The sequence below is a fragment of the Alligator mississippiensis genome, chromosome 2 (genome assembly GCF_030867095.1).
Source record: "Alligator mississippiensis isolate rAllMis1 chromosome 2, rAllMis1, whole genome shotgun sequence".
Classification (NCBI taxonomy): Eukaryota; Metazoa; Chordata; order Crocodylia; family Alligatoridae; genus Alligator; species Alligator mississippiensis.
In genome coordinates, this window is record NC_081825.1 from 148,335,990 (window position 1) to 148,350,533 (window position 14,544).

The window sequence follows — 14,544 nt, forward strand, 5'->3', positions numbered from 1 at the left end:
AAACAAAACAAAGAAGAAAGCAATAAATGTTAATGAAAGAAAAACTATCGCTCTCTTTCCTGGTCTCCACAGACAACAAGCAAAAGTCCTGAAGCAAGGGGGTTACTAGGCAAGTCTTGCATGGACATAGCATGAAGGTAAGTCTAACACGGGGATTACAAATATCTGATGCCACATATCACAGAACATCTTCCATTTGGTAAAGAATTTGTACCTATTGACACGTACACACAAATAACTGGTGGCCCTTTGCTAGTTTACATACACTGCGATTGAATTTTCTAATTAAATCAGGATGTAACTCCTCTTTTGGTGATGCTGGAAATCCTAAAGGACTAACCTGACTATACATTTAAAAATCATTAATGCTGCATAGCTATGATCGCAACATTTTCTTTTCCTCATAAAAGATTTACTTTCCATCTGCTCAGGTGAAGCCCCTGGGAATGATGACCTAATGAGTTTCCTGGGGCAGGGGGGGAAAAAAAAATAAAAAAAAAAAATCAAAGATTTTTTAAAAAAAAATTTATTCACTGCGATGAGATAGTAGATGAACAAAAATTCAGAACAAAATGTAAATAAATTACTTCATGATTTTCTAAATCATTTTGTGGTATATGATGGGGGGGGGGGCCGCAATTATTTTGGGCGGAGGGCCGCTAACTGAGTTTTGACAAACCATCGAGGGCTGAATAACAAGCAGCCAGAGGCAGATAAATATTAATTTTCTAAATGTTTTAGGGGCCCCACGGGCTGCACAGAATGGCATGGTAGGCTGCATCCGGCCCGCAGGCCACATTTTGCCCATCCCTGTGATACAGAGATCACAGTGACAATGAAAAGTAATATCTACTTTCCAAATTTTATCTTGATTGACCTGTTCAGCCTCTTGAAAGTCCAATGAAATTTTTAATATTATTTGAAGAACAAGGAGGAGAACTTTGGGTGCCACTTTTCCCAAGACTACCTCTAAAAGTTATGAGATTGCACCTCTGGTAATTTCTATATGCTTGCTTGGAGAATGGAGTGGGGAATGTAGAGGAACATGTGGAACAGTCAAATTCCATATATCTATGTTATGTGCTCATATATGCCATTTAAGATAAACTCCAAGCAGTTGATTGAAAAGAAAAAATTATCTTGACCCTAAGCCTACTTCAGGATGGAATTAGATTTGTTTGCCATCATATTCTTATGTACTGTTAAGAGTCGATAGAAGGGATAGAAGCTGTTGTTCACTCTGAGCTTCTTTGTCTTTCCAGAACCGGGTAGGACTCTGTAGTAAGAGGACACTTTTAATACCTCTTTTGGATGAAGGTTTGGTTTGGTTCGCAAGGTTCAGTCCTTGGACCTGTACTCTTCAATATCTTCATCAGTGACTTGGATATGGGTGTGAAGTATACTCTGTCCAAGTTTGCAGACGATACTCAATTGCAGGGTGAAGTGCACACTCTGGAGGGTAGGGAACAATTGCAGGCAGACCCGGACAGGTTAGAAAAGTGGGTAGTACAACAAGGACAAATCCAGAGTGCTGCACCTAGGGTGCAAAAATATCCTGGCTGGGCAGTGACCCTCTCAGCAGCACAGAAGCGGAAAGGGATCTCAGAGTCATAGTGGACTCCAAGATGAGCATGAGTCGTCAGTGTAACGAAATCATCGGCAAAGCTAACCACACTTCATCATGCATCAGCAGGTACATAACAGATAGAACCGAAGAGGTGATACTTCCCCTCTATGTGGCATTGGTCAGACCGCAGCTGGAGTACTGCATCCAGTTTTAGATGCCGTACTTTAAGAAGGATGTGGATAACCTCGAGAGGGTCCAGAGGAGGGCCACTCATATGGTTAGGGCCGTACAGGACAAGTCCTGTAAGGAGAGACTGAGGGACCTGGACCTCTTCAGCCTCCACAAGAGAAGGCTGAGAGGTGATCTTGTGGCCACCTACAAATTCATTAGGGGGACGAAGCAAGGGATCGGAGATGTTCACCAGGGTGCCTCTTGGGAGATGTTCACCAGGGTGCTTCTTGCCTCAAGGAACAATGGTCACAAACTGACAGAGCAGATTTAGGCTAGATATCAAGAAAAACTTCTTCATGTTAAGGGTGGTGAAAATTTGAGATGGGCTTCCAAGGAAGGTAGTACTCTTCCCTACCTTGGGGGTCTTTAAGAGAAGGCTGGATAGGCATCTGGCTGGGGTCATCTGAACCCAGCACTCTTTCCTGTCCAGGCAGGGGGTCGGACTCAATGATCTGTTGAGGTCCCTTCTGACCCTAGCCTCTATGAATCTATGAATGGTGAAGGATCTACCCATCTTGTAGGCTTGTAGTCCTTCTTGGGCTTCTCTGGAATTGGTAATTAACACTCTTGCTTGCTCAAGTTACCAGAAACCTTTTTAGCAAGCTTTTGCACAAACAGAATTTCACTTAAAAAAATGTTGACATGGGTTTTATTTGAATAACTATCCACCAGTGTCTGACTTGAGATTGTATGGACAACACCGTAAACCTTAATTTAACTAACATTGTTCTCACTAACAGCTGTCTGGATTTCATGAACCTGCCCACTGTAAATGCAGTAGTATTTCATTAGTAACAACCTGAAATCATTCAAAGTAGAAATTCAAATTTTGAAGTTCTTTTACCAGCATTTAAAAAGAACCTAGGGGAAATATTTTACTTGGAGAACTCAAGAGCTTAATGCCATAACCTTCCAAGTCCTCATTTATACATTACACAACCCTCACTGATCATGTAGGAGAGGAGACAAAGATGTGAAAACACTTGCATATGGACACAGAAAAGTTTAAGACAGGACCACATACCCTAATTACTGTTACCTAGTTGTTCCACAGTGATCTGTGTTTCCTAATTCAAGCTCTTTTTAAAATAAGTCACAGCTTCAAAATAATTTTAGTTCTATTTCTACTTTCCTAATAATTCTTCATTACAAGATTCTGCACTGAATCTCTCCAGATTTTAGGCAAGTGAAAGATCATTTTAGAGACCCAGTACTTCATTTGAATCCTGGCAGTTAGTGCCTTTGTACTGCTATGTCTTTGTTCTTTTTATTTGAAAAGAGCTCACAGCACACACATAAGGTCATTACTGAAGTAGTATTATTAACAGCATCCACAATTTTATAAACAAGCAATGGTTTGAATCCATTAGCTGAATTCAGCACTATCCTTTGCCAGAAAGCATTTAGCATGCTGCTTTCTGTAGCTCAACCATTTGTTTTTCAAATTGTTCATTAAAATTACAAACATTTCTTTTAAAGAAGAAAGGAGTAAGACATTACTTTTTGAAATACACTGTTTAAAAGCTTTGCGAGACCTTACCCAAATCCTTCAAGAGATGTGTCAAATTCAATAAACGCAGGGGTAACTGATGATCCGTGAAGTCTGATATCATGTGGAGTTGTCATGGAAACCAAACATTTCACCCTTGTCAGGGGTACTGTGCTTCCTTCTGCTGGCTTGAGCAGGCTCCTACTTATCCGATAATGGTTATCTTCATGCAAACTGAACATGCTGTCAGAACTCAAACCCTCCATTGATGTGACCATACTATCTACAGTAGAAGCCAAGAAAAAACAAAGCAGAAAAAAAATTGGCAAAAGGAGGCATTTTTTTAATTCCTCATTTACCATATTTAGCTAAATCCAAGATGAGTATGAATTTAAGGGAAAACCCTCAAGAATTAGATTCTATATATAAGAAATTTATAAATTTTCCATAAGTTTCCATATATGGAATCTGATTATTGGAGAACATCTTAAATTTGTTCCCCCCCTCCCCCCCTATAGCAGGGTAAGCAGTGACAGGGGGCAGGTAGAATAGGGCTGGAACAAAGCCTCAATGGAGGGCAAGTGGCAATGAGGAGGCAGGCATCAGTGTGGGGTGCAGGTGGCGGGGGGGGGAGGGCTGTGGCTCTGACCCCAAACTCAGTTTGAGGCCAGAGTCAAAGCCTCAACTGCTACCTGCTAGGGCTGTGCAAAGCTTCGGTCCCCGATTCAATTCGGCGGAGATTTGGCCCGATGTGGTGGCTGAATCTCTGAATCAAATCAGAGAACCCTTTAATCTCTCTGAATTGAATTGGAACCCTCCAAATCTATTTGGAAAGATTTGGCGATTCAGATATCGACACAGCTTTAAATGTTTTTTCTATATACCTCTAGGTAGCAGGTAGCTTATGGGTGCTGCAATGCTGGGGCACATGGAGCGTCCCACAAGAGCGCAGGGGGCTCCAGAGCGCACTCGGAAGCAGATCCAGAAGTGGACCAGAAGCTCTTGCAGTGCACTTCTGGGTCCACTAGAGAGTGCATGGGGGGTCCCCCCCGGCTCGGCGACTGGTGCCTCCTGGGTCTGGTGGGGCACCCAGGGTCTGCCCGCAGCCAATAGCCAAGCTCCCCGGCAGACCCAGAAATGGAACGGAAGTACTTCCAGCCCACTTCCAGGTTCGCCACCGAGCATGCAGGGGCCCTTCTCCCTACCCCTGCACTCCTTTGGGACGCTCCATTCACCCCAGCATCGCAGTGTTCACAAGCAATTCTGGTACCTCAAGGTATGTAGCAAAAACATTTAAAGCTGTGTTTATGTCCAAATCGCTGATTCTCTGAATCAGCATCAAACCTTCAGATTCAAATTTGGCCAAATCAAATCGGGGCCAGTTATCCGAATCAACAAATCAAATCACTGCCCCCAGGTCAGGCCGAATCCAAATTGAGTAGGGCCCTTTTGTGCACCCCTACTGCTTGTCTCTCTCTCCCACAATTGCATTCAAATCCAAGCTCCCCCTCCCCCAACCCCATGTTGAATGGGGTAAAAAATCTTGTCTTAGATTTTAACAGACATGGTATTCAGACTTTTAAAATGCTACTTTCACTGTAATATTTTAGTGCTCATTATTCATTAATAAAGAGAGCATCTCAACAGCTCCTCTAAAGATAAGAAGTATTATCCTCACTGAACTAAGGCAGAGAAATCAAAGAACACAAAAGAGCTGGAAATTGAACCTAGGTCTCATCAATTCCTGTTCAGTGCCTTAGCCACAACTGCATCCTTCTATTAATTCATTTTCAGCTGAAAGACTACCTCATGCCCATATTGTGATACACTCAGGTTTCTTTTGTAAAATAAAAAAAAAATAAAAAAATGATTCATTCAATCTCACAATGAACCTGAAGTTATTCCCAAAGTTTTGTATTCTTCCCAAGAAGTATTTTAAAGTTTTAAATACAGTTTCAGATATTCATACACGAACTAACTCTTCCATTAGTCTTGCTGATGACAACAGACTACTCCAAACATGAATACTGCATTGTAAGGAACCAGCAACCATAAAAAAAAAAAAAAAAGCAAGTATGTCTTAGGATAATGATGTCTTCAGATCCCATGAAGCACCACAAAAATTTCTAATGTTTAAACACTTACTTCTTATTTCTGGTTCATAACTTAATGAGCTGGGCTTGTGTACTCTATACTGTTTCAACAATTTTTTGTCCCAAGCTCCGCAATTCAAAGGATTTCCCAAACGTAAAAATTCCCTGGTTAGGAGACATAAAAATTATTCAAGTCAAGTTGCTTACTTGCTTTCTGATTTGTAAGACTAGAATGAGTTACAACCTAGAGTCAATTAGAATATATTTAAACTTGCAAAATGATATAATTAAAACAGTAATTCTAAAAGCAAATAAATATTAACTCAACACTATTTCTATTTTTAGTTATTGCATATATTTGTATACAGTACTGATAAATTAATGGATTACCACGACTAGAGTTTTGCATTTCTGAGAAATCAAATCACATATTTTGGTTTCTAGGGTATCTATACCTTTTTTCTATAATGAATCATTAAATGTTGTTGGATGGCCACAATGTTGTATTATGTACAGAACAGAAAATGTTGTATTATATAACATTAGATACTGAGTATATCAGTCCTTAAGTCTATTAAGTATCTGGGAAATTCTTCCTCCAATTTCTTTAAATCAAATTATACTTCATTCAAAGAACTAGAATGTTAGCTCTGAAGGCTGAAGTCATCTGTTCCTGTTCTGGAAAGGTACAGCATAGGATGTTCTGCTGCAATAATTCTCAACATTACATTTCCAATCTGTGCCAACGTCGTTTGGAGGACAGTCTCAAGGGGGTGAGATGGTCATTTAGTCTCCATGCCTTCTTAAACCCTTAATCCCACTGCTGAGACTAGCAACAAATGCAGAAATCATTGTAGTAGTTTCTGATCAACTCTCAGACAGTAAGGCAGTAAGTCTGGGCCAGATTTCAATGTGCTATTCAGCAGGAAAATGCCATTACAAATATAGCAATCTATCTAGTTCATCATGCAATTTTCAATATTTGCAAGTGCAGCTTGTTTCATTTTAAATGCTGTTCTTTCCCTCTCTAATAATACACATGCCAAATGCTCATTTACTGCTTGCTAGATAGGCAAGCTCATGCACTTTTGTTAATATGCAGGAGAAATAGAGCTACAGTGATCAATGCATTTTAAAACCAGCAGGAAATGTCAGAAATAAGGGTAACATCATAAGCCTACCAAATCCTGTCTTGGAAACCTGTGTGTTGCTGTACAACAAATTTATTTTCACTAAGATGAAAAACTATCATTATAATACAGCTTTTACCCAATTTGAGGAAAGAACCCACAAGCCTTAAAGATCTATTCTAGACATTTCTCTTCTCTGACTAATCTTTCTCCGTCAAGTATAAGTTAAAGAGGAGAGAACTGCATCTTGCCTTGCTTAAGGTATTTTGTGATTTTCAGAAAGTCTACACAGACACTTGTATAGCAGGGTCATTCTTTTGAACCCATTAATTGTACATTTTTTAAACTTCAGTTTTCTCTTGCTGTCTATCAAGCAAGGAACTGCAAATACATGTTTCTTGGTAGAGTTTAATTTAAATATCATATTTACCTGAATCCAAGATAAAGTTCTCTCTCAGACAACATGGAGGGGCCTTGTCCTGAATTTGAGTCCAGGACAGGTGATGGCTCAGCTCTGGCTTGGGGGTGCATGAGGTAGACTTTTAGTGGGTAGGGGAGCACACAAGGGAGTCTGCACAACTGCTTCCCTGCTGTTCACCTCAGGCTCTGGCTTCAGCTCTGATCCAGCTAGGCCCAGAACTATTCCCTACTCTTTCTGCCTGGCTGGACTGGGGTGGGGCTGCTGTTGCTGACTCCCCTGAAGCCAGAACTGCTCCAGAGGTAAACAGTGGGGAGAGGTATGGTGTGGAGGTTCAGGTAGCAGGGGAGTGGCACGGGGCAGGTGGTAGGGGAAACAGGCATGGGAGCAAAGGGTGGGGGTCTGGTCCACTTGTCCCCTGCCATTGCTTTCCCTGACACAGCCTGTGGGAGATGGAGACTGGGGAAGGGAGGAATTTAAGATGCTCCTTCAATAATTAAATTCTATAAATGGAAAATAAGAAATTTATATTTTTCCCATGTAGAGAATCTAATTATTGGGGGGTTGTTGTAAATTCACAACCATCTTGGACCCAGGTAAATACAGTAATCCAAAAGGAAGTACTATATTTTAATTACATCTTAAAGTGAAAAAAAATGTTGCATTTTCAAAATAGGGTTATACATAAAACAAGGTAATTCTCACATACAATCAATTATTCTTTTTCATATTTTTCTAATAAATTGAAGTCCCAAAAAGGAGCCAGCCAAGGAAGTCCATGTACCACCAATATGCACATCAATAATCTAAATACAATTATTTTTTTCCCCGACCTCAACACCATTGGCTCCAGTGCCTGAGAGGCCAGCCTTTCAAACATTCTCTGGAGTGGGGGGTGCAATGAATGGTCCTCATCAGCAAGAGCAGCACTGCATCTCTGTAAAAGTCTTGCGTGGAGTCCAGCTTCACACATGACTTGCTGGTTTCTGTCTGTATGCACCAGAGACTGCAGTATGTTGGCCACTGCAAACTGAAGATCTAGGGCACGCTGGAAAAAAACATGTGCAACAGTAATATAAAAAGGAATGCATCATCATTAACACATTTTCCTGTTATGCTATTTTAAAAATGTGTAAAGAAGATTTAACTTATGAAGTATTCCTGTTCTTCTCCAAAAAATTGCTCTAGTACAGCTGATGATTATAACTTATAATTTAAATAGAAATGCAAAGACTCAGAAGTACAATCGGCTTGTTAAAAAGTTTTATCCTTATCAGACCTATGCTACACTTCCATAACATTCCCTAAAACTTCATATTTTATGCAATAAATCTACCACTAATATTATGAACATCACAAGTTTACAGGTTCATCAACATTAGAGAGACGAATGAGAGAGAGAGAGAAAGAAGAAAAATGTAAATCACAGTGAGAAAAGCTTGAAAGCTTTTGAAGATTCAGTCTGATAAATAAGGTTCTCTGAGGAAGATACCACAACTGAAATGTGTTTTAGGTAATTGTCAGCAAAAGTGTAAAATAAAGCCCTTTCAATCAAATGAACCATAAGCATAAAATATATATTTTCTAAAAGGTTTAATTAAAATTATCACTGATACTTTTAATGAAACCATCACAAAGAAATTGCCAAACAGTATTAACTAACTATTCAGTCCAATGCCCTGCCGGGACTCCAACCATCTATGACATTGGATGTTTCAGGAGAAAGCAAGACTTCATAACTAGGGGTCTACTGAACTCGAGATGGCTGCCAGCTGATTTCATGGGCAGACCAGAGGGCTAGCAGCCATTTTTCCAGGTGGAGCATGGCAGCCCCCACTCCCACACATCTTATTGGCCATGGGGCCCCGGTGGCCCTGCCTCTTGTAACTGACTGTGAAAGCTGTCCATCATGTAGCCCAGCCACTCACGGCTGACTGGTGGCAAGGGGCAGGGTGGTATGATGGACAGCCCTTGCAGGCAATCAGTGGCAAGGGGTGGGGTCAGCAGACATTTTGTCGTGCCAGCAGCCTCACTCCCCTGTCTTCCCCTCCAATGGGCTGTGCAGCTGGGCTGCAGCAGCCACAAAGAATACTAGCTCCCCGCACAGGGAGCAAACATTTTTTTTCAGTGAGGTTTTTTTTTTCCCCACCCCTCCAGGGACCCTGCCAATAACAGAGTCTATGATTTTTCGCAGGACCTGCCCGTAATTGCAGTTTCTGCAAAAATCAAGATCTCGTGATTAAAGAAGTTCCCTACTCATAGCACTTGTGAAGATTCTGATCTCAACTGTCTTATTTTGTGATATTTCATCAAAAAGTAAATTAAAAACCCTAGGACCCAGATATTTTTTTTTTAAGGGCAAGCAATTATCTATAATGCTTCTCCCAGTCTATGATATTGCTCATATTAGTTTTGCAAGTACAAGCATAACATAAGGACAGATAAAACTGTTTTGAAATAGCACAAACCTTTATTATAGCAACATAATATATATATATATTTAACTAGTACCAAATAATACTAAATCTAAAAACACAAGTAAAACTATCAGTCTACCAAGAACCATATTAATAATTAGGGGAGTTTTTCCTTCTTTCCTATCCTTGAAAATAAAGGTCACTCAAAGGTGCAACCATTTGGACAGTGAAGTCTTATTTATCCTCTAGCAACTTTACATTAAGGGCAGCAACTGAGTACTGGTTAGCCAAGGTCCTTCAACCTTGACTTAAAAAGAACCATCTTCAGGGATGGCTTGAAGAGAAGGATAAAGACTGCAGAATCCCTTTAAGCTCTGGAGGCTCTTGTAGTAAGGATGCCAATTAGTGCCAGCCACAAAATGACCTCATGATACAGCAACCTGCCATATGACACCTAGGGTGAAACCAGCGCTTTGCTTGGGAACTAAACAATTCCATCTCCAGGTGAATAAAATGTTGCTAAACCCAGCTAAAGTTTTTGCTAATTCACTAGCTCCTAGTGAATTAGATCTCAACTAGCAGCTTAGTCACAAGAGACAGTATTCCTTTACCAGTTCCCAGATTTAGAGCCCACCTCACACTTTCATCCTTAGAAATGCATTAGAAACCATTAAAAACTACTGGTTTTGGCTTACTTCTGGCTGTGTAGTCAATCCAACAGAGGCTAGAAGATCCAGCATAGCAAGCATTGCTCCAGGGTGGATGATGACAGCATCGGAACTTTGTGTGGATGTTGCTCCTGTCAGGAGTTTCAAATCAGTTATGTTTTTGGGAGGATATACAGGAGGAGCTGAAACAGAATGATAGGCATGCCTGCAGAAAAAAAACGAAAGACAGACCCATTTATTATCAGCTCCGCACTCATCTATTAATTGCTGTAGCACTCAACTTGTACACAGGAAAAAAACAAACAAACCCAATTCAGCATGCCTTCAATTAGAAAACAGATATTCATCCAGGACAGATTAGGACAATTTTAATTTTCTGTAGTGTGCTTTGGATCAGCAATCCACTTCTGAGGAAGAGATGATATAGCTCTTGAAAAATATATTTCTTTAAAATTCCTTGATTTCACTTAAAAAAAGTAAGTAGGGCTGTGCAAATCTTTGGTCACTGATTCAATCTGGAGGAGATTCATCAGCCGAATCTCCAAATCCAAATCGAATCAGGAGACCCTTTAATCTTTCCGAGTTGAATCAGAACCCTCCAAATCAATTCAGAGATTCAGAGAGATTCAATGATTCGGACATAGACACAGCTTTAAATGTTTTTTCTACATACCACAAGGCACCAGACGGTTCATGAATACTGAGATGCTGGGGCGGATGGAGCATCCCACAAGAGTGCAGGTGTGTCCCCAGGACGCTTGGCAGCAGACCCGGAAGTGGACCAGAAGCACTTCCAGTCCACTTGTGGGTCTGTAAGGAGTGACCTAGAAACCTCTACTCGAAGATGAAGCCGAAGAGAATGCTATGTGAAGAATGCCCATCTGCAATGATAAGGAGGAGACAGTCCTAGATAAAGGGGGCTTGAAAACAAAAGAAGAAACAAAGTACTGGGTTAAAGGGCTCATTAAAATACTAAAAATCACGCCCCTAGGTGGGGAAGAAGTATGCTAATGAAACACACATGTATGTAAATGAGATACATGGCTAAAACACAGGTATAGAGACATGCTCAGTAAAGAACTTCTTGCGTCACTCACTTATAACCAATCAGCAAACAAGCACGCTTCCGAAGGCTTGAAAAACTCCTGTATAAAAGATGCTTAGATATAGTGATCTGGGGTGTTTGTTACGTGAATTATTCCGCTTGCACCTTTTATTGCTAGCAATAAACCTCCTTTGTACTTTCACCCCTGGTATCCTTATTGGCCTTTGCATACCGGGCACGATCCCAGACTTGAGCTGGGGCTCAACAGGTCCACCGGGGAGCTCACGAGGTACACCCACCGTCCCGGGTCGGCAACTGGTGCCTCCTGGGTCTGGGGGCACATAGGGTCGAGCCGGGGGGGGATGTGGAAGGGTCCCCCAGAAAGCTGTGGGAGGACCCCAGGTGCCCCCCCAGACCCAAGAGGCACTACTTCCGGGTTTGCCAACGAGCACGCAGGTGGGCCCCCCACGCTCCTCTGGGACGCTTCACCTGCCCCACCACTGTAGCATTCACAAGCTGCGTCTGGTACCTCAAGATATGCAGAAAAAACATTTAAAGCTGTGTCTACAGCCAAATCGCTGAGTCTATGAATCAGCATCGAATCTTCAGATTCGGATTCGTCCAAATCGAATTGGGACAGCGATCCAAATCAACAAAATCAAATCACTGTCCCCAATTTGGGCCGAATCCAAATCCTAATCGAGACAGCTGGAGTCGGACAGGAGCGGCTCTGGCCCAGAGCCTCTGGGCTCCCCTCTTGCACCCAGATCAGCTGGGAACAGCAGCTGTACCAGCAGGGGGCTGCATCTACACTACGTCACCCTCTGGATCTGACCCCGAGTACTGTCTTTTCTCAAATAAAACATGCACTTTACCCACAAAATCAGCCCACCAAAGCTGTGTATTAAGTGGGAAGCTGATATTCTGCCTGGAGTAGGAAGCACCCTGGCTTGATTCCTGTTCTACAGTACAGCAGCTACGGCATTACTGTTCAGGCAGCTAAGGAAGTTAATTGTTTTAATGGCTTGCTATTCTTCACTCCAAAGGTGTTAACAATCCAATCTCCTTTTTAATAGTCTTGATGTTCCGCTAATCAAGCTAACCTTTATTAAGGCAATTCTGCTGTTTGCTGGCTGCTCCTGGTCTCTAATTTCACAGCCTCTTTAGTTCAGACCCATAATCAAAGATATCAGTACATCAGTCTCAAGCACCATTTAGGGATTCAGCTTTAGTTACACAGGAAAGAGAGGGTGAGTGAGCTGAAGATTAGTTCTATACAGCTATAAAACTCTGGAAATAGCCTTTTCTCTTCATTCTGTCCTCCTATAAAACAAAGTGCATGACTTATTGAAAGCATTTAAGCAATCTGTTCTTGACCCCAAATACCACTTTTAAAAATACGGCAAAGCTTTGACTTTGTTATAGCTGAGTATTTTTGTTTTAGATCAGACAGTAAAAGAGCAAGGATTTCTTAGGTTGATATATTTTATTGGCTGAACTGCATAGTTGGGATAGTAAGACAAGCTTTCAAATGGAAGCCAATTATGTAGTTGGTCCAATAAAACATATCAACCAAAGAGATCTTTGCCTGTTGCATAATTCCTGGACCATCACTGCTGCAACATTACTCCAACGCTACCACTAAGAACAACAAAACAGATAGTAACATTATCCTACAAAAAGCTGTTGATCTAATGTTTGCCCCTCATTTAATACAGCTCTCAAAACAATAGCTGAGGTTAGGGAAATGGGCAGTTCCCTTGGCGAATAGCATTTTTCCAAATGAGGAGGAAAAGTTCTGCCTCTGCAGTAAAAGTTTGGAGTCTCAAGTGTCACAGTATTCACACATTTAATTTAAGGAGTAACAATCCCGACATATCAAAGTGTTCTAGTCAGCCTTTTTGAGAACAGGCTAACATTAAAGTTCATCCTCAAAGTAATTTCTAAAAACATTTTGGCACAGAATTTCAAGTGTACCTAGCAATCATTCTTTATACCAGTGCCATACTCTATGATTTTTAGGACTATTCATACCCTTTTAATCATTTATGCTACAGAAGCCAGGTTCAGGCTTACTGCGTTACATGATTTATCAAGACAAACCCTGCCTCAAAAAGTTTGCAGTCCAACATGGTACAGGGTACTCAGATACTTACAATTTGCTTTTCTATTGTTTAAGAGAAAGTAAACTCTCTCATCTTCCATTACATCTAGTCAGTACTAATGGAACAACGTGCAGGTTTGCTTTATTTTTCTTATGTTCAGTAGGTTCCTATTTCAAGAGGTCCTAAACTACCAGTTGACGTTCATGTATTAAAACAGAAAGATAAATCTGATCTTATAAAATGCTGTGAAACTATCCACTAGCTTTAGTTGATTCTTTTACCAATTTCATTTCAGCTTTTCTGTACCAGTACACTTATATGGGCCTAACATGTCTTCATTGTCCTTCCGGAAGAAAGGGAACGAAAAAAAATAAACTAGAAAAGAAAATCCACAGGGAGAGGGAATGACAAGATGGAATAAAAGTCAAACTCAAAATGCTATACACAAATAAGCCAGATAGCCTGTATGTACAGTGATCCTCCTTTACTGAAAACTGAATAGAATTTGCTGGTATTAGCTACTGTTCAATTCATTTTCCAAGAGAGACTTATTTAAAATGTTTTCCAAACCAGTGGATAACAATAATGAAAACATGCATGCCATTTTCTATTCATTTTAAGGCTTCTCTGCATAGATTTGTCATCCAAGATCACAGTTCAGGTAACCTCAAGTCAGTATGAGTACCCCTTTAAAATCTACCAAAGCAAGCCATTCATGACTTATTAATACAGAGGACTGAAAATCATAGTGCTTCTATATTACCCGAAAACAACTGCATGTCATAACAAAGCATCCATACTGGTTTACACAAAGCATAATGTTCAGCTGCCAATATCACTTGGGGAAAAAAAGACCAACAATCTTAGAACATGTGTATTTGTGTATGCATTTAAAGCAAGAGCTTAAAATGTACATATACACAGAATTTTTATATTTTTTGTGCATACTGCAAAATAAATAATTTTTTATATAACATCATACATGTGCCCGCTGTCCCCTATGCTAACAAAGAAACAAGAAAGCTTTCCCAGAGGAGTTTATCATCTAAATTAGTGGAACAGACCATAATAGTTGAGGAGATACGTGAAGGCAAAGGAAGTCAGACAAAACAAAACAAGTAGAGAATGAACATTGCCCTCGTAACAGCATTTTCACTGAAGTTTTCAAAACAGAAGCCTGAACTTAGACTTCTAAGGAAGTGTTATGATTCTGAAAGCATCAAGAAACCCATAGCTGCCACCGAAGTCAACAGAAGCAATCTATTTGACACTAATTGCTAAAAGGAGTGTGGGGGGAGAACAGCACCTAGCTATAGACTCTCTGAGAACCCTGGAATTTATATCTACTCTTACATAAGTTCTTTATTTATGTTAACTTATA

General features: G+C 40.6%; 1 protein-coding gene across 8 annotated transcripts in view; it reads right to left on the bottom strand.

Moving 5' to 3' along the window:
* Nucleotides 1–14,544, bottom strand: part of WDFY3 (WD repeat and FYVE domain containing 3) — a 378,134-nt gene that overhangs the window by 140,780 nt on the left and 222,810 nt on the right. For all 8 annotated transcript variants that reach the window (XM_059722254.1, XM_019479325.2, XM_059722256.1 and 5 more), the window contains 4 exons: nucleotides 10,041–10,218; nucleotides 7,762–7,976; nucleotides 5,433–5,545; nucleotides 3,339–3,570 (listed from right to left, as the gene is read on the bottom strand). In XM_059722254.1, coding sequence (XP_059578237.1) covers nucleotides 3,339–3,570; nucleotides 5,433–5,545; nucleotides 7,762–7,976; nucleotides 10,041–10,218 — 738 coding nt within the window. The remainder of the gene's footprint in view (nucleotides 1–3,338; nucleotides 3,571–5,432; nucleotides 5,546–7,761; nucleotides 7,977–10,040; nucleotides 10,219–14,544) is intronic.